The sequence below is a fragment of the Pezoporus occidentalis genome, unplaced genomic scaffold (assembly GCF_034315485.1).
Source record: "Pezoporus occidentalis ecotype Australia unplaced genomic scaffold, CSIRO_AGI_Poc_V1 ctg147, whole genome shotgun sequence".
NCBI classification, from domain to species: Eukaryota; Metazoa; Chordata; class Aves; order Psittaciformes; family Psittacidae; genus Pezoporus; species Pezoporus occidentalis.
The window spans coordinates 1,291,670-1,310,307 of record NW_026913284.1 but is presented as its reverse complement, the minus strand read 5'-3'; the positions used below and the strand labels follow the sequence as shown (position 1 = coordinate 1,310,307).

Genomic DNA, 18,638 nt, shown 5'->3' with positions numbered 1-18,638 from the left:
GTCTGCTCTCTGTCCAGGCGGCCCTGGCGCCCATGTTTACCACCACTGTAAGGCCGTGGGGTCATGAGAACTTGTACAACTTTATTGGGGTCTGACAGAGCCCTGAGGAATCCCAGAGCCAGGGTGGTTGGGGTGGGAGAGAGGCTGGGAGTCCACCTCTGTGCTCCCTGTGGGCTCCAGCCACCTCCTGCCACCCAGCAGGGCAGTCTGGCACCCACTGCAGAGGGGCTGGGGGCAGAAAAGCTCAGGGTAGTCTAGGACACCAGCACAGGAGGGGCAGTGATGTGGTTTGGCAGGACAATGCCTTTGCCCCCAACTGACTGCCCCAGAGCTGGGCTGGCAAAGGCCCCTGCAGGCTGGGTCCCAGCACCTTGTGTGGAGTCCCCAAGGCAGGAGCAACTCAGGAGCCCACTGGCCCCCAGCTGAAGGTACGGGGCAGACACACTGGAGTGGTCTCCCCTTCTTGCTTTGGGGGTTTATGCAGCCACCCCAGTTCCCCTCACCCCAGCTCTGCCCTTAACCTGCGGGAATGCAGGCATCTCCATTTACCCCAGGAAGGCATCTGGGGACGCTGGAGCTGCTCTTGACATGGCAAACTCGGGCTGCCTGAAATAGCTTGGGGCTGTGCTGCAGCAGAACTGCAGCAGCCCCAGATCTATCACCTGGAGCAGGGCAAGGCTGGCAGCACTGCCCGGCTCTGCCTGCCTGGGGCTGCAGGGCTCACCCAGTCCAGGATCATCCCTGGCACCAGTGGCAGGTCAAGGCTGGCGGAGTAGTAGGACACGGGAAGGCAAGGCAGCAAATCCCTGCCTGTGCTGGATGTGACTGGGGATCCTGCAGGGAGCAGAAAGGAAAAGGGGCTGTCTTCAAAACTCTGCTGGGCTGAGTGTGGCTCCCTTGCTGGAGAGCCAAAAATAGCCTCTTTACCCAGAAAAGTGTGTAGGAGGGCTCTCGCTCGAAACGCAGCCAACTACCTAGGAGGCCCTGGGACAAACACAGAGCAGCGTGGATTCACTGATGCAGACCTTGGAAAGACAGCAGCTGGAGCTGCATCAACCAATAACTCGGTTACCTCTGAGTGTCTCATCATGCCAAAAGGCGCCAGAACCACCTGCCGGGCAAGTTGTTCCGATGCAGAGCTGGACAGCAACTAGCAAACCACCATGGCCAGCCCTTGGTCTGTGGCAGAGGCCCAGCTCGGGGGATGGAGATGGAAGCAGGATGGGATTTTCCAGTCTTTTGTGGCCTTGCCTCTGCGGGGCTGCTGCTATCTGCACTGGGCATCACAGCCTGGCAAAGCACCGGGTGAACAAAGGCTGAGCTCTTGCCAGGGGAGCGCTCAGGCCAATTGCCCACATGGCAGCACCTCTGTGCTGTGCTGACTGATCACCTCCCCATTCCTGGGGGTCTTGCTCCCTCCCCCAGCACTTCTGTGGAGTTATTCGTGGAAGCATCCTGGAGTCACCTTCAATCATGCCTCCACCCGCTGACATTTATAGAGCTTCTTCCAGTGGTTGATGGATTTAATAGTGTGAATCTCCCCCCAGCCCCAGCCTGTGTTTATGCCTTTTCCTCCATGGGGATTGTCATCACCCCAGTGTCTGGTGAGGGGTAAATGTGAGGCTGCAGCTCCACTGGCAACAGCTTTCACTTTCAGGCAGGGAGACCCATCCTGGCAGAGACAGCCCAGTCATACCCGTCTTCTGCAGGCTCCTGTCTGGTGCCCTGCCTGCCAAGCTAATCCTCCCTGGTCTCTCCCAGCCACTTCTGCTTCTCGGATTTCTCCCTCTTGGGCGGAGGAGCTGCAGAGCTGCCAGATCTTGCAATACCCAGACTATTTCTTAAAGCCCCAGCTCCTGAGATGGTGCAAAAACTGGTGGCTCCTGGCCTCCAGTGGCTTTTGTTTCTTTAAGGAGTTCCTCATCCTCCTGCTTGTGCAGGAAAAGCAGGGACAAGGAGCCTGCAGCCCATGCCAGGGAGCAGAGGATGGGCACAGCATGGAACCTGGGTGCACCCAGGCTACAGAGCAGTGGCCATGGCTTCTCTGTGCCCAGAGACACCCAGACCTGCTGGGCAGCCATCATAAATCCCATGAGCAGTTGCTCAGCACCTGTCACCCATCATCAGGAACAGGGGCAAGAGATGCTTAAGGGAAAGGTGAAGTTGGTGTTGGGCTGGAGCTTGGGCAGGGTGTTGAACACCCTGCCCTGTACTGCGGAGGTCCAGCAGTGCTGGGGCCCCATGCCCACAAGGGCTGCACATTCCCCTGCTCACACAGCAGCCTTTCCAGCTGCAGGAAAACCCCTGTTCCCCCATGCCACAGCTCAACCTAGCAGCCCTCTGTGCAGGCCAGCCCTGAGCCAACCCAGGACCCGGTTACTGAGAGCAGCACATACCACAGCTGTGAATGCATTTCCTCCAGGCACTTATTTTGGCTTGGCACTGTGGGATACAGGCCCCTCCTACAAGCACTGTGAGGCATCCTGTGAGAGCCAGGTGTCACCTGCAGGCACCCGGCTCGAGAAACCCAGAGCTGTGCTCTGGAAGGTCAGCACAACTAGGTGGTATTTCAGTGCTCAGCAACCCAGCAAGGCTGGCTCACAGGTCCAGAGCTGGTAGGGACCCTAAAAGAAGTCAGTACCAAGAGAGTTAATATGTTCAAAGAATAAGCTATTCCATTATCACTACGAGAAAATATTAGCACTTTGAGCCAGGCTGGACAAGGCCGTGACCAACCTGGTCTAGTGGAAGGTATCCCTTCCCATGGCAGCAGGCTTGGAACTAGATAATCTTAGGTCCTTTCTAACCCAAAGCATTCTATGGTTCTATAAATTTTTGAGATGCTCATCAAGCAACAAAATAGTTTACTCAAAATCAGGGACAAAAACCCTGCCGAACCCCAAACCACCTGTGTGAGGTGTACAAAGCCCTGTGATTCCTGTGCTGTCCCTGACACACGCAACTTGGGATCCTCCTGCCAACAACTCAGCTCAGAGCAGTTTGGAAGCACTCTGATGATCCCGTCAGAATGAGGGTGCGGGATTGTCTGGACGAGAAGCATGAACCCCAGCTTCTCCAGTGGGGTCACAAGCCATGCCAGCTGCAAGTGTTTGGCCACCAGCCAAAGGGGATGGGCACCACACTCCTCCCTGCACCTTGCCAGGGTGGGGGGAACAGGCAGCCCCCCTCAGCACAATGCTACCCCCAAACTCCACTGCTGTCTTTCGATGGGTGCCCCACTGGAGTAAGAAGGGGACATGAGGATAGAGCTGAACTGTTTTTATTGGAGGCGTCAAGAGCAGGAACAAAACCAAACCTACAGGCTCCCCTCCTCAAGTGCCATCCTCCCCCCTGCCCTCCATTGGGGTGGTCAGCATCACGTGTGCGTGCTACAAGACAACGGCAAGGCTTACACTTTGCTTCAGCCAAAAGCCAGACAAAGCCCCCAGCATCCCGGGCAGTGCTGCTGCCACCTCCTTGGTGACTGCGAGCTCAGCTTGGCCCTGGCAGAGGCAGGACAGGACATTCACCTTCCCTCCGAGGAGGGGTGCTTTGCGTGAGAGGATGTTTTGGTGAAGGGAAGGACAGGAGCACAGCTCCACCGAAGTGCCAGGCAACAGGACCCAGGCTGCAGCTCCCAGTGGGACATCTTGGAGGACTGGGGGGGAGAGCAAGCCGTGCAGCCTGAGCAGAACTGCAGCAGCCAAAGGCAAATGACATCGCTGCTCCTTCTTCAACACAAACCAAACTGAATGGGAGAGGTGTCAGAAGACAAACCAGGAGGGGAGGTGAAGCAGGTCTGGAGCAGCGTTTGGCTCCGGCTCACTTCCCAGCCCGCCGTTCCTCCTGGCGCTTGGTGAGGATGTATTTGAAGAACTCATACACAGACCAAGCAATTGCTGTTGAGGGCATCTGATAAATGACTCTCGCCTGCACCCCTCTGAAGTAGGCAGTCACGCCGCCCACTTGGTACACCGTCCTGAAGGCATTGGCCATGCCTGTAATGTGTCCGCTGATGTTGGAGCTCAAGGCCAGGGACTCCTGGGTGTTGAGCAGGGTTTTGCAAACGTCCAAAGGTGTAGTGGCTGCAGCAGCGACAGCCCCCGCGCAGGCTCCGGAGACCACGTGGGAGCCTGGGTTGTACTGTCTGTGGGGGTTGAGCTGCTCTTGCAGGAACTCGTAGGTCATGAAGTGAATGGCTTGGAAGGGGATGTTCATGGTGAGCTGGGTGGTGTAGCTGCGGTAGAAAGCTCCAGCCCCTTCGTTGCGCCACACAGCTCGCACACAGTCCATCACACGCTGATAAGGCGAGTTGTACATCTGCATCCTCTGCTTGACCACTTGGGACAGACGGCGGCAGCCAGCAGCCAGGACCCAGGCATGGAGGAAAAGCGGTGGCAGCCAGCAGCCAGGACCCAGGCACGGAGGAAAAGTGGAGAGAGAAGGGTAAGGACAAAGCCAGGCTTCTTCTAAGCGCACGGAGTTTGGTCACACTGGCTTATAAGGTAATGACAGACAACTCGGACCAGCAGTGCCTTGTGTCTCCCTAGGCAGGACTGCAGCCATTTAACATGTTGAGGCATCACTACTGCACAGACACCACCTCCACAGCTGCCACAGCCCCAGGGATCATTTTGATACCAGGCACTTACACTCTGTATTCACCCTCACTCCCAACTGACCAATGTCACTCCACCCCACCAAACTATTCCACAGTCAGAACCCCATCTGTTACCTTCCAGACATGTCTTGATCAGGATGAGCCTGTCCCTCCCCAGCCATCCCCCTGTGCAGTCCCCACAATAACCACAGCACATTGCAGAGCCCACCAGCCAGGAATCTTCAGTGGCCACTGCTGAAACACAGACGCTCTGGGGCAAGAACCAGATGCCAAACCCCCACAACACATCCAAGAGCAGGGAAGGGGAGCCCAGAGTGCAGCCTGCCCCAATCCTGTCTCAAAGTGGCCCCAGGGAGCTAAAAATGATGCGACTAAATACTACAGCCATGGTAAGAAGATGAGCTCAAGGAAAGGAATGACAATGGTCTGGAGACACAGCTGCTGGCTCCTCAGGGTCCTATGATTGGGCACTGGGCAGGCAGGAGCCCTGCTGGGCCTAGATCAACTGCAGCCTGTGCTGGCACAAACCCTCTGGTTTTAAGAGGAAAAAATACAATTATGACTGGCCCTTCCTCATTATTCCTCCTTTTCCCACCATGCTCAGACCCTAATTACAAACTGCCTTTTCATACATACCAGGCTCAACAAAACCAATGTCTTCCAGACATCCCATAGCATGAGATCGCCCTTCTTCTGACTTTAGCATGTCTTTTGTATCCTATTTTCATTTTCTTCTTGAACACAGATCCAGAATGTACCTCATCTTCCTGAGACCTCACCACAGCAATGCCCAATTTCCACACACTTGGGATAACTACAGCAGTACAGCTTGCATCTCTCTTGCCTTCTCTCCTGCTTCTTGTAATTGCCTCCAGGAAAATTCCTGTGCAGAAACCTGGTTCCCTCCCTGCTCCTCCTAAGCTGGGGTTTCCTGTTCCCCCCAGAATTCATCTCTTCGACCCAGAATTCAGCTCTTCAACCTACCCCCTCAGCCACTGGGCTCCTACCCAGAGCCACAGCCACTGGCCCCCAAAGCATCCTTGCAGTCAGGTGAGCAGTGAGGAGCGCACCCTCTGTACTGCAGAGGTGACCTGAGCAGCGTAGGCATACCCCAATCCTCCCTTCCCGGCAGGCCAGGGCCATCGTTACCTTCTGCAGGGTTCATGGCTGCATCGTGGAGCAACGTTGCTACACACCCGGCTGCACCTGCAAAACAAGAACTGCCACATGTGAAGGGGGGAGGTGAGGGACCCCGGGGCTCTACCACAGCCCTGAGTCCCTTGCCAAGGTACAGGAGGAGGCCCCTGGAAGAGGGAGAGATCCAGAGGTGGCCTCCATCTCCCTGGTGGGTCAGTCCTCAGCAGTTCCCACCCGGAGAACTCAAGGAAACAAAGAGGATTGTGACAGGCTGCCGACTCCCACGGGTTGACCGGTACTCGTTTGGGCCCAGCCCTCGGGGACAGGCCAAGGCCACCGGTTGGCAGCACCCTGAGGATGGCCAATGCCCCCACGGAGGAGAAACACTGCAGAACAGAGCTGAGGATGGGACGTGCCTTGCTCTCCCCTCGGCCCCACGCTTTCCCCACCGTGGTGGCTCCTCGAGACGAGCAATGGGCACCATGGCAAGACAGGCTCCAAAACCACATGGCCCTGCTGGGGCAAGCTCCGGCACCACCAACCCACGGGACCATGGCCAGGCCCAGCTCATCTGCAGGCAGCTCCTGTCCACCAGCACCATTCCAAGCCGGGGCCACCAACCTCCTCCAAGACAGATACCCGGGAGCGGCTGTGGCAGGTGCAGGATCAGTGCTTCCCCCTGCCCAGCACCGCAGCTGCAGAAAGCACAGCTTTAGCACACGCGCTGCACTCAGCCCCACGGCGGCGGTACCGGGCCAGCCCTCCCTACCGCCACGGCTCGGCCTGTCCTCCCCTGCTCCCCACCCGGCGTGGTTGGGGGTGGCCACCGGCAGCCCCCGTGGCCCCGGGAGCAGTACCGTTGGCCACATGGCTATTGCCCCCAGCGTGGATAACGTCGCTCAGCGTCTTTTTTAACTTTTCGTAGCAGGCGAAGTAGAGGGCGTGCGCCGGGCCGGCGCCGGTGGCCGTGATGTTCAAGCCCCGCATCGGCCGCCAGACGCCCTCGGTGCGGGCGATGCGCCACAGGGCCTCCAGCACGTTCCGGTACCGGGCGGCGGGCTCCGGCCGCAGGCTCTGCATCCGCGTCTGCAACACAAGGCCCGGGCAGGCGGCCCGTCACCACAGGGGACCCGATCCGGGCACCGCCCCCCCCCCCGGTTTGCCACCGCCCCCTCCCCGGCCCCGCCGCGCCCCCCGCCCCGCCACCGGTGCCGGCACCTTGACACAGTCCACTGGGTACATCACGCAGTGCTCCATGACGCCCGCCACGGCGCCCGCCAACATGTGCGTGGACACGGCGGCACCCTGCGGTAGTGCCTCGTAGTCGGGCGCGGGCGGGGAGCGCGGCTCGTTGCCCCGCGCTGCCTCCGCGCCCTCCGGGCCGGGGCCAGCTCCGGGACCCGGCCCCGCCTCCGCCCCCGCGCCGCCCCGCCGCGCGCGGCCCGCGCCGCCGCCGCCACCGCCCATCAGCAGCAGCAGGACGCGGCCCGACTCCGCGCCACCCCGCGCGCCGGGGCCCGCGCCCGCCCCCGCGCCCGCCCCCAGCTCCATGGCGCCGCCGCCACCGCCGCCGCCCCGGCCCCGCGCCGCGCCGCCCCGCCCCCCGGCTCCCGCTCCGCCCCGCCCCGCAGTGCTCATTGGCCAGCACCGCCCGGTGCCCGCCCCAGCCGCACGCCCACTGGCTCAGCCCGACACCTCCCGCCCCCCGCGAGCCTCGCTCATTGGCCGCCGCCGCCGCGGATACGACGCTGCTACTGGCCGGCCGCTCCCTCCGGCGCGCTCCGGCGAGCTTCCCGTTGGCCTCCGGGACTCCCCGCCTCGCTGGCCCGAGCAGCCCATTGGGTGTCTTAACTTTGCGCCCCTCCCCTCCGCGCAGCCCATTGGGCAGTGAACCTGCGCTCTTTGGCCCGCCCGCTGTTCCTCTCCGTCGGGCCAGAGAGCCGCCATTGGCTGTCTCTTCCGCCACTCCGGCTCTCGGCGCGTGTTGTTTATTTGGGCGCCTCGGATTGGCTGGGAGCTGGCGGTAGGAAGGCTCTGCGTGACGTTGTCCGGCGAAGGTCGGATGCGGGAGCAAGGGCGAAGCCAAGCGCGGCCCTCGGCCGCCTGGTGGCGCCGTCGCGCCTGGTCCCGATTGGTCAGCGGGCGGCGGGGGCGTGGCTCTGCCGGGGGCCGGCGGTGCCGATTGGTCTCCACGACCGCGGTGGGCGGAGCGCAGCCCGGCGGAGGCCCGGTGGCAGGGGTGCTTATTGGCCGCGCTGGCGGTGCCTGGTGACGTGTCGAACGGTGCCGGTGGCGAGTGCGGGCAGCGGGGCGATGCGCGGGCGGGCGGCGGCGGGCGCACATGGCCAGGTGAGCCGGGCCGGGCCTGGCCGCGGGGCCGGGGTTGCCTCGGGCACGCTGCTGAGCTGTGGTCTGTGCCCGCAGGATCGGCGTTTCCTGCCCGTCGTGGCGTTCGGCGGGACCATGCCCGTGTCCGTGCCCGGCACCGCGGCAACGCCCGGTGGCGCTGGGGCTGGCTGTCACCGTGGTGCTGCTGTTGCTGCTGCTGCTGGCCACCACCACCCCTCGCGGCCAGGCCGTGCCGGGCCGCTCCGCTCGGCGCGATGAGAGGTGAGCGGGGCCGGGGCTGCCGGTGGCACGGGGCGCGCCGTTGCCTGCGGTGCTGCGATAGCCTGTGTCGTGTCCGCCCCTCCCCGGTTCCCAGGTACCTGGCGCGGGCGGAGGAGCTGACGGCCACCGACACCGAGGACTCGGCCCTTAATTACGGGGTGGTGGTGGACTGCGGGAGCAGCGGGTCCCGGGTCTTTGTGTACTTCTGGCCCCCGCACAACGGGAACCCGCACGACCTGCTGGACATCAGGCAGATGAGGGACCACAGCAGCCGCCCCGTCGTCAAGAAGATTAAACCAGGTCAGTGCCGCTGTTCCTGGTCCTCTTGTGTGGGATGGGCACCAACCGCTGCCCGGCTAATGGCACCTTCTTCCCGGGCAGGCATCTCTGTGGCGGCAGCAGCGGCCCCTGATCAAGCTACGCCCTACCTGCGGCCTCTGCTTCAGTTCGCGGCAGCCCACGTCCCGGCTCGGAAGCACAAGGAGACTCCGCTTTACATCCTGTGCACAGCAGGCATGCGGCTGCTGCCCGAGGGGTGAGAACTTGTCCCTTGTTGGGGGAGCCAGGCACCCACTGGGGTGCCTCAGCCATGAGAAGGGGGAAGACTGCTACCCTGTTCTGAGCCTACTGGGAGAACTGGGAATCCTGGGCAGGGATGTGAGAAAGGAAAAAGTGTGCTTCGAGCACACTGAGAGGTAGCTGAGAGGAGACACGTTTTACTGAAGTTTCAAAGGAGTCAATCTAGCTTCTCATTCACAAAGTGTGTTGGGGGCAGCAGCAGGGCTCAAGGGGCTGAATGGGGGGGTGTGTTGTAGCAGGATTCCCACCATCTACTGCGTTCCTGCAAAGGAGCATCTCTGGTGAATGTCCCTCTCCTGTGCCCTTGCAGGCAGCAAGCTGCAATCCTGGAGGACTTGGTGAGAAATGTGCCCCAAGAATTTGATTTCCTCTTCTCCAAATCACATGCAGAAGTGATCTCAGGGAAACAGGAAGGTAGGAGCTGCCGCAAAGCACTGCTTGGTTCCCTTTAGTATATTGCTAAATGACGCTTTCTGTGTCATGCAGGTGTGTATGCTTGGATTGGCATCAACTTTGTCCTGGGACGGTTTGATCATGATGATGGTGAGTCTGGCTGCTTGTAGAGCAGCTGGGAGGCTCTGAGCAGAGTCCTGCTGGGGCAGGCTCCAGCAGCAAGCTCTGGAGCAGTCAGCATTTGCCCCTCTGGCCAGGCAGTGCGCCTGATCCCCTAAGCCATGTGTGTGAAACCCTCCTGGACCTGGGACCCAGAGGGGCACCTGCCCCAGTCACAGGAACAACTTCCTCTAAGGGGGCACCCGCATTATTTTGCGTGAAGAGCCAGGGAGAGAAGGTTTGTAGCGTTCCTGTAGTGGCTTCCAGTGGTGGATGCTTTGAGGGAACCTACAAAGACAGGGGGTGGCCAGTCCCGAGTGCCAGGACCTGTTGCCCTGCAGGTGATCCTTGGGAGCTGCTTGCAGGGGTGGAGGAGCCCCATGAGGCCGCAGTGGGGATTATTAGTGGAAGGGAGGAGATGCTGCCGCAGGCCCTTGCTGACACATTGCTGTGGCTTGCAGAAGAGGATGCGGTGGTCACCGTAGCGCTGGGGGACAAGGGAGAGTCCCTGGTTCGGAAACGAACAGTTGGGATCCTAGACATGGGGGGTGCCTCCCTGCAGATTGCCTATGAAGTGCCTGACTCCAGAGCCTTCTCCTCCCCGCAGCAGGTGTGTATGTGTCCTTGAGATCAGCCCTTACCTTCCCTGGGCCGCTGCTGACCATAGACCTCTCTGTGTCCCCAGGAAGAGGCTGCTAAGAGTCTGCTGGCAGAATTCAACCTGGGCTGTGATGTGCAGCACACCGGCCATGTGTATCGTGTCTACGTCAACACCTTCCTGGGCTTTGGGGGCAATTTTGCCCGGCAGCGCTATGAGGATCTTGTGCTGAACCAGACCTATGTACATAACCGGTACTGCTGCCTCACCTAGCGGTGTCCCTGCTGGGGCATTGCGAAATGGGGTGCTGCTTCCTTCATGACGCCCTCCCTGTCGCATTGTCTCAGGAGCTGCCCATGACAGTACCAGCTCCCATAGCCACATGGGCAACAGCTGTGAGGTTGGCACAGGGTGCATGGGCTTGGCAGGTGTTATTGGTGCCGCAGCTCCCTGCCTTCCTCCTCCTCCTTTCGCAGCAGGCTGCAGGGAGTCTCCTCTGGTGTCTTTCAGTTTTTCCTGCTCTGACTTTCCCTCCTTCTCCAGCACCGATTCACTCAGCACATCTTTCCATTGCATCCTTGCCTTGAGCTCTCTCTCGTGTCTCTCCTTCCCTCCATGAAGCTGTCGCCAGAGGCAGAGAGGCTTAGTGCCCAGGTACTCCTGTGCCAGGAGCAAACTCTGCCTCCAGATCCCCGGGGGGTGTGCAGGGGTCTGGATCCCTGTGAGCTGGGAGGGATGGGATGTACCTTGTTGCATTCCGCAGGTGCTCAGAGCTTATGGCTGCAGGGCAGTGTGACAGATCAGGCAAGTTTGGCCTTGTCAGGAAGTGGCAGGGTGGGTGCCAGCATTGTGGGACACAAGGGGACATGGCATTGTTTGGTGTGGAGGGCATCTGGATGTAGGACAGCACTAAACTAGGCTTTTGGGGGGTGGTATAGGACCCCCCTGTGCAATTACCTTTCTTTCCTGGCTTGTTTTCCAGCCTGCACAGCCAGCAGATGGGGCTGAGCCCTGAGATGCCTTTCCTGGACCCCTGCCTGCCCATGGGGCTGGAGGATACAGTGGTGAGGGGTGGACAAACCCTGTTTGTGCGGGGACGAGGGGACTGGCCAGCCTGTGTGGACGTGCTGCAGCCCCTCCTGGCTGGGCCCAACAGCAGCCAGGCCTCCCTGGTGGGGGCCTACAAAGCACCCATTGACTTTGGCAACAGCGAGTTTTATGGCTTCTCTGAGTTCTTCTACTGCACGGAGGATGTGCTGCGCCTGGGGGGCCACTACAGTGCCCCCACCTTCACCTCTGCTGCCCAGGTGGGTGCTATGCCAGCCCTGGGCTGGGCAGGAGTGGGGTCTGTTTTCTGCTCTGAGCCCCAACTTCTCCTTCCCGCAGGAATACTGCAGCCAGCGATGGGAGGTGCTGACCCGGCGCTTCCGTGGTGGCCTCTACTCTGCTCATGCTGACCAGCACCGCCTGAAGTAAGTAGCTTTGGGGGAGTGCTGTGGCTGGGCCTCCTGTGGGGCCTTTGCTGGAATAAGGGACCAGGGTAGGGGTGGTAGTGTCTGGCTGATGACCCTGCTGCCCCTGCAGGTATCAGTGCTTCAAATCAGCCTGGATGTATCAAGTCCTTCACCAGGGCTTCAGCTTCCCCCTGGATTACCCAAGCTTGCGCACAGCCCAGCTGGTGTATGACCGGGAGGTGCAGTGGACGCTGGGAGCTATCCTCTACAAGACACGGTTTCTGCCACTCAGGTACCATTGGCTTGCTGATGGCATTGCTCAGGGAAGGGTGGCTGGGGAGAGGCAGGAGTTACCACACCAGGCGAGGGCTCTGCCACCCCTGGCAAGGGGGAGTGGTGGCACAGACCCTGGTAGTACCCCATGGCATCCCAGGCCAGTCCTGACATTTTTCTCCACAGGGATCTCCGTCAGGAGAGCATCCGGCAAGCACACACCTCCTGGCTGCGCCTTTCTTTTGTCTACAACCACTATCTCTTCTTTGCCTGCATCCTGGTTGTGGCGCTGGCCATAGTCCTCTACCTCCTGCGGCTGCGCCGCATCCACCACCGGCAGCTGCGCTTGGCTCAGCTCAACCTGCTCTGGCTGGACAAGGTGGTGGTGCCACTGGGCCAGGGGAATGGGCCATGACAACGGTGGTACCCTCCGTTGCACCAGCAGAACCAGGACTGGTTCACAGCCTGGACTCCGAGGGCTTGGACTCCTTCTTAAAGATCATCTCAACTCTGCACTCTGTCATCTCCGTATCAGAACCAGAGGCTATGGGTTCCCGAGGCAGCTATGGACAGTGGAGCCTGGCTCTCTGCCTTGCCCCAGATGTAATCTTTGCATTCCTTGGCCTCTGGCCTTTGCCTTGCTACGTGGTGTAGAGCAAAGTCCTCTGCTGCCAGCGGGCTCAAGGCTGCGGCCCTGGCAGGTCCCTCAGATAAACAGGACACTATCACCAAGGTGGCCAACCCAGGGCTGTGGCCTGAAGCACTGGGGCACCCCGTGACTCAACCAGGGGGTTGCAGAGCAACCTGGTGCAGTGCTGTAGCTCATCATGGGGGTGGCCCTTCTGCAGTGCCTGACAAGTCCATGGGCTGGAGAACAGCAGTGGCCAGCAAAGTTACTACAGGATGCAGGTGAGCCAAGAGTTCCACTGGGCTGTTCTGCTCTGCCCAGCCTGGCCCCTCTCAGAGCATTCCTTAAGAGCTGTCCTGCTCTTTGCCATGTTTCCCTCTCGTAGGACAATTGCCCCTGGTCCCAGGCTCCTGAGGACTTGGGGACTGGTCCCTAAAGCACCACCAGAGTAGCTGCTTTTCTGTACATTCCCTCCTGGGCGCATCTGCCCCGTGGCGTCCCCCACGTTAATCAGGCACAAACCAGGACCCGGGGTTCCGCATTCGTGCAGGCTGGCCCTGCCCCTGGGGGAACCACCTCACTCCAGCCTAGCTGTGCACAGGCACAAGCCTTCCTCTCCTGGGGCTGGAGCCCAGCAGTGAACCAATGAAGTTTTTGTCACTTTTTACTTGAACTCAGCTGCTGCCACTCCTGTAGCAATAAACAAACCCCTTGAGCCATTGAGATGGGTCTTGTCTTTTAGCAGCAACAGCTCCTAGCTGATGCCATGATGGGACCAACATGCCTGCATAGCACTGTTTCATGATGTAATTATACAGCTGCTTTCTTGCCTGCGTTCTCTAATTCCAGCAGTTCAGCTAGCTCGGCTCCAAAAGCTCCCAAGCAAAGGAAGCACTGATCCAACCTTAGAATCATAGAATAGTTAGGGTTGGAAAGAACCTTAAGATCATCTAGTTCCAACCCCCCTGCTGTGGGCAGGGACACCTTACACTAAATCATATCACCCAAGGCCTTGTCCAACCTGCTCTTGAACACTGCCAGAGATGGAGTATTCACAACCTCCCTGGGCAACCCATTCCAGTGCCTCGCCACCCTAACAGGAAAGAATTTCCTCCTTATATCCAATCTAAACTTCCCCTGTTTTAAGTTTTAACCCGTTACCCCTTGTCCTGTCACTACAGTCTCTAATGAAGAGTCCCTCTCCAGCATCCCTATAGGCCCCCTTCAGGTACTGGAAGGCTGCTCTGTGGTCTCCATGCAGCCTTCTCTTCTCCAGGCTGAACAGCCCCAACTTCTTCAGCCTGTCTTCATACGGGAGGTGCTCCAGTCCCCTGATCATCCTCATGGCCCTCCTCTGGACTTGTTCCAACAGTTCCATGTCCTTTTTATGTGGAGGACACCAGAACTGCACACAATACTCCAAGTGAGGTCTCACGAGAGCAGAGTAGAGGAGCAGGATCACTTCCTTCGACCTGCTGGTCACGCTCCTTTTGATGCAGCCCAGGATACGGTTGGCTTTCTGGGCTGCAAGTGCACACTGAAGCCGGCTCATGTTCATTTTCTCATTGACCAACACCCCCAAGTCCTTCCCTGCAGGGCTGCTCTGAATCTCTTCTCTGCTCAACCTGCAGCTGTGCCTGGGATTGCTCTGACCCAGGTGTAGGACCTTGCACTGGGCATGGTTAAACTTCATGAGGTTGGCATCAGCCCACCTCACAAGTGTGTCAAGGTCCCTCTGGATGGCATTCCTTCCCTCCAGTGAATCAACCGAACCACACAGCTTGGTGTCATTGGGAAACTTGATGAGGGCGCACTCAATCCCACTGTCCATGTCAGCAACGAAGATGTTAAACAAGACCAGTGCCAACACCGATCCCTGAGGGATGCCACTCGTTATTGGTCTCCAGCCGGACATTGAGCCATTGACCTCAACTCTTTGTGTGCAGCCATCCAGCCAGTTCTTTATCCACCGAGTGGTCCATCCATCAAATTGATGTCTCTCCAATTTAGAGACAAGGATGTTGTGTGGGACAGTGTCGAACGCTTTACACAAGTCCAGGTAGATGACATCAACTGCTCTACCCTTGTCCATCAGTTCCACAGCCCCATCATAGAAGGCCGCCAAATTGGTCAGGCAGGATTTCCCCTTAGTGAAGCCATGCTGGCTGTCACCAAGCACCTTGTTGTTTTTCATGTGCCTTAGCATGCCTTCCAGGAGAATCTGCTCCAAGATTTTGCCAGGCACAGAGGTGAGACTGACTGGTCTGTAATTCCCTGGGTCATCCATTTTCCCCTTCTTGAAAATGGGGGTTATATTTCCTTTTTTCCAGTCATCGGGAACTTCACCTGACTGCCGTGATTTCTCAACTATGATATACAGTGGCTTAGCAACTTCATTCTCCAGCTCCTTCAGGACCCACGGATGGATTTCATCAGGACCCATTGACTTGTGCACGTTCAGATTTTTAAGATGGTCTCGAACCAGATCCTCTCCTACAGTGGGCCCAAGGTCTTCATTCTCACAGTCCCTGCGTCCGCCTTCCAAGACTTGGGTGGTTTGGTCAGAGCCTTTGCCAGTGAAGACCGAGGCAAAGAAGTCATTCAGAACCTCAGCGTTCTCCAAATCCTGTGTAGCCAGTTCTCCCGAGAGCTTCCTGAGGGGGCCTACATTCTCCCTAGTCTGTTTTTTATTTGCTATGTACTTGTAGAATCCCTTCCTGTTATCTTTAATGCCTCTAGCTAAGTTTAATTCTAACTGGGCCTTAGCTTTCCTAACCTGGTCCCTAGCTTCCCGGACAACATCCCTGTACTCTTCCCAGGCCACCTGTCCTTGCTTCCACTTACTATAAGCCTCTTTTTTTCATTTGAATTTTCCTCAGGAGCTCCTTATCCATCCAAGGCCCTCCTGCTGCACTTCCTTCTGGTTGGGATGCAACACTCCTGAGTTTGTAGCAGGTGATCCTTCAATATCAACCAACAGTCTTGGGCCCCTCTGCCCTCTAGGGCTGTATCCCATGGAACCTTCCTAAGCAGGTTCCTGAAGAGGCCAAAGTCCGCTCTCTTGAAGTCCAGGGCAGGTAGCTTGCTGCACGCTCTTCTCACTGTCCTGAGGATCTCAAATTCGAGCATCTTGTGATCGCTGCATCCAAGGCTGCCCTGGAGAGTCACACTTCCAACGAGCCCTTCCCTGTTGGTGAGCACGAGGTCAAGCATGGCACCTCTCCTTGTCGGCTCCTCTATTACTTGCAGAAGGAAGTTGTCTTGTACACAATCGAGGAACCTCCTGGATTGTTTGTGCCGGGCCGTACCGTCCTTCCAACAGATGTCAGGGTGGTTGAAGTCACCCATGAGAACAAGGGCCTGCGAGCGTGAGGCTTTTCCTATCTGTCTATGGAGGGCTTCATCCGCAGGTTCTCCTTGATCAGGCGGTCTGTAACAGATCCCCACAGTAATGTCTCCCATAGCTATATTCCCTTTAACCCTGACCCACAAACTCTCTGTTAACTGCTCACCTGTCCCCAGACAGAGTTCCATACTCTCCAGCCTATCCCTAACATAAAGGGCAACTCCCCCTCCCTGCCTGCCAGGCCTGTCTTTTCTAAAGAGCCTGTAACCTTCCATTCCAACGCTCCAGTCATAGGAGCCATCCCACCATGTTTCTGTGATGCCTATTATATCATACCCCTGTAGACGTGCACACATCTCTAATTCCTCTTGTTTGTTCCCCATGCTACAGGCATTTGTATAGAGGCATCTGAGCCGAGCTCCAACTGAAGCCGGCTCATTGGCTGGAGAAACCTTAACTGTTGTGATCCTTGGAGACAGCATCCTCTGCTGCCTTCCCCTAAATGGAAAAGCCTGGACACTTGCAGCTGCTGGAAGAGGCTTTTTACCTTATTCCCTACCCCAGCTGGGAAGCAGGCCACTAAGCTCTCCAGCTGCTGCACAGCTGTGGGGATGGCCCCAGCACAGGCACATACCACAGGTGAGCCTGGGCAGGTACCCAGTTCTCCTTCTAGCACATGCTGTTGCCTGTGTGTGACCCTGGTCCCACAGGACCACTGCACAGGTGGCATGAAGGAGAAAACTTTCCATGCACTGGTGTGCTTCCAACCTCCAGCCCAACAGCCAACGATCCTTGTTCTCATGGCGCAAGAGCATGGTTAGGGAGGAAGTCTGAATAAAGCCAAGACTGTTCCTCAGTCTCAACACAGCAAGTGACTGCCTCCAGCATCACTTACTAGGAAAAAGATTTATTTCCACAACACAAATTTAACAAATACAGACAAATAAATACAGATAAATTACCTCATAAATAAAGAGTAACCTAAAGCACACTGCCCTACTTGGTTCTTCTCAGAGCCTGGACACAGGTTGGGGTGGTGATGACACCTAGATGCTACTGCAGCTCCCTCACTGCTGAGATGGGAGGGGACACAGCACCCCTTTAATCCCCTGCAGCAGGCTGCCAAGCAAGGGAACCCCCCGCCTTGCACCCAGCACCTCCCTCATCACACCCAAGGGGACTGACATGCTCTTCCAGGATCAGCCTTCCCTTCTCCCACCCAGAATTGAAGCAAGGACCACCCCCCACCACAAGGGACTGACCAGGCAACAGAGGATGCAATGGGCTCTTCCCTGCTCATGCAGAGGGGCAGCCGGTGCCTGAAATGAGCAGGGATATGGCAACTAGTTGGGTAGTTTGGGCTAAGAGCAGGGGTTTCCACTGGGGGGCTAGGGCTGAGTGCACGGGAGGGAGCAGGGCGAATACCGCAGGGACAGGATCTGCTGGCACTACACACAGATCCCTCTCAGGACAGTGCTCAGTCTTAGTGACTGCAGCACTGGGCCAGCTGAGGGGATCTCTCCCTGGCAGTGTGGCTGCTCCCAGGGCTGGGCTGACTAGACCCTCATCCCAGAGTGCTGCCTCCTGTGCTCAGGGCCTGGTCCAGGTTGCAGTGCTCAGGGCGCGCTGGGGCACTGGGTCCAGCTTCTGTCCAGCTTCTGTCCCAGGACCTCTGGAGGGGGGTGCCTGGTACAGGAGGCTGAAACAGCAGCAAGAGCTGGGGGAGGGAGAAAAGAGAAGTTAGCACCAAACTGCATCCATGAGGGAGCTCCCACAAATCTAGGGCACCACAAGCTCGGGGGAAGTGATCAGTTTGCTCAGCAACACTACATGGACACCAACTCACCACTGCCACAATGCACACAAGCCAGAATATCTCCCACCCATCAAGGGCCAGGCTGAACTCCCCAGCCAGACACTAGCAGGCAAGTGGGGACACCTCAGCCACCCCGGCCCTCTGTGCACTCACAGTGATGATTCGGGTAGGGGGGTCTCTGTTCAGGCACCGGCTCCTGGGGACTGCTCACTCCCAGAGGAAGCGCACGTACCAGATGGTCTCGTTCTTCAGCTGCGGCCCGAACAGGGGGTTGGCCTGGGCCAGGATCGCGATGAGCCAGCTGCAAAGGGACCCAACCTGCTGTCAGCCCCGGCAGCACATCCCAGGATCCCGGCAGGGTGCTGCCTCAAGGGGCCGGCAGAGAGGCTGCTGCCCCGGGAGAGAGGCAGGCCGCAGGCCAAGGGCTGTCCCCACTCATCCACGAGCAGGAGGCTAAGCAGCAACCACTGGGCCGGTGAAACAGGGGCAGATCGGCGCCCTGTCCGCAGTACTTACAATAGGTAGCAGCACACGGCGGTGGTGACCAGCATCGTGATGATCACCCTGCGGAGACACCGGCGTTAGGAGCAGGAGGCCCGGTCCCGCAACCCCCACCCCCGGTATCCCTCCTCACTCACCCGCGGTTCGGCCCCTTGGGCACGAACCAGGGGGCGGCGATGCCCACGAGGCCCCAGAAGGCGGAGAAGAGAACAAGCGGCAGCGCAAAGCTGTGCGCCGTCATGGCCGCTCCGCGCCCACCGACCGACCGACCGCCGCCGCACCGGATGCCGCTCTGCCCCCAGCCGCACGCGGCGGCCAATCCGCGGGCGGAGCGGGGCGCGCTGGCGCCACCGCCGCCTCCCATTGGCGGATACGCGGAGCCAGGCGCACGCCGGACCAAAGCCAGGGGGCGCCAAAGGGAGCCCGCCCCTCCCCGGCGCGGCGGCTAGGCTCGGCGTCCCCTTCCCGCCCCATATTCCGCCTCATCTCCGCTGCCTCGGAGCCCTGCGCATCCCGCCTCACC

At 58.9% G+C, this 18,638-nt stretch overlaps 4 protein-coding genes across 5 annotated transcripts in view; 2 read left to right on the top strand and 2 right to left on the bottom strand.

Moving 5' to 3' along the window:
• Nucleotides 1–18,638, top strand: part of ABCC2 (ATP binding cassette subfamily C member 2) — a 125,729-nt gene that overhangs the window by 76,965 nt on the left and 30,126 nt on the right. The gene's annotated exons all lie outside the window — the stretch shown is intronic.
• Nucleotides 3,265–7,324, bottom strand: SLC25A28 (solute carrier family 25 member 28). 2 transcript variants are annotated; one of them, XM_062610393.1, is made up of 4 exons: nucleotides 6,977–7,324; nucleotides 6,616–6,844; nucleotides 5,771–5,827; nucleotides 3,265–4,340 (listed from the first exon to the last, which is right to left on the bottom strand). In XM_062610393.1, exons 1-4 carry the CDS (start codon nucleotides 7,307–7,309, stop codon nucleotides 3,823–3,825), a joined length of 1,137 nt encoding a protein of 378 aa, XP_062466377.1. In that variant the 5' UTR covers nucleotides 7,310–7,324; the 3' UTR covers nucleotides 3,265–3,822. The 2 variants fall into 2 exon arrangements, with proteins under 2 accessions (XP_062466377.1, XP_062466375.1); XM_062610391.1 differs by having other exon boundaries at nucleotides 6,675–6,844; nucleotides 6,977–7,318.
• On the top strand, nucleotides 7,836–13,175 carry ENTPD7 (ectonucleoside triphosphate diphosphohydrolase 7). The gene is made up of 12 exons (XM_062610386.1): nucleotides 7,836–8,107; nucleotides 8,183–8,368; nucleotides 8,463–8,668; nucleotides 8,750–8,903; nucleotides 9,258–9,361; nucleotides 9,434–9,490; nucleotides 9,961–10,109; nucleotides 10,185–10,351; nucleotides 11,080–11,404; nucleotides 11,484–11,569; nucleotides 11,682–11,843; nucleotides 12,011–13,175. Exons 1-12 carry the CDS (start codon nucleotides 8,100–8,102, stop codon nucleotides 12,237–12,239), a joined length of 1,833 nt encoding a protein of 610 aa, XP_062466370.1. The 5' UTR covers nucleotides 7,836–8,099; the 3' UTR covers nucleotides 12,240–13,175.
• Nucleotides 16,652–18,425, bottom strand: ATP6V0E2 (ATPase H+ transporting V0 subunit e2). Its single transcript, XM_062610390.1, has 4 exons — nucleotides 18,253–18,425; nucleotides 18,131–18,178; nucleotides 17,768–17,915; nucleotides 16,652–17,515 (listed from the first exon to the last, which is right to left on the bottom strand). The coding sequence occupies exons 1-3, from the start codon at nucleotides 18,354–18,356 to the stop codon at nucleotides 17,822–17,824; spliced, it is 246 nt and encodes an 81-aa protein (XP_062466374.1). The 5' UTR covers nucleotides 18,357–18,425; the 3' UTR covers nucleotides 16,652–17,515; nucleotides 17,768–17,821.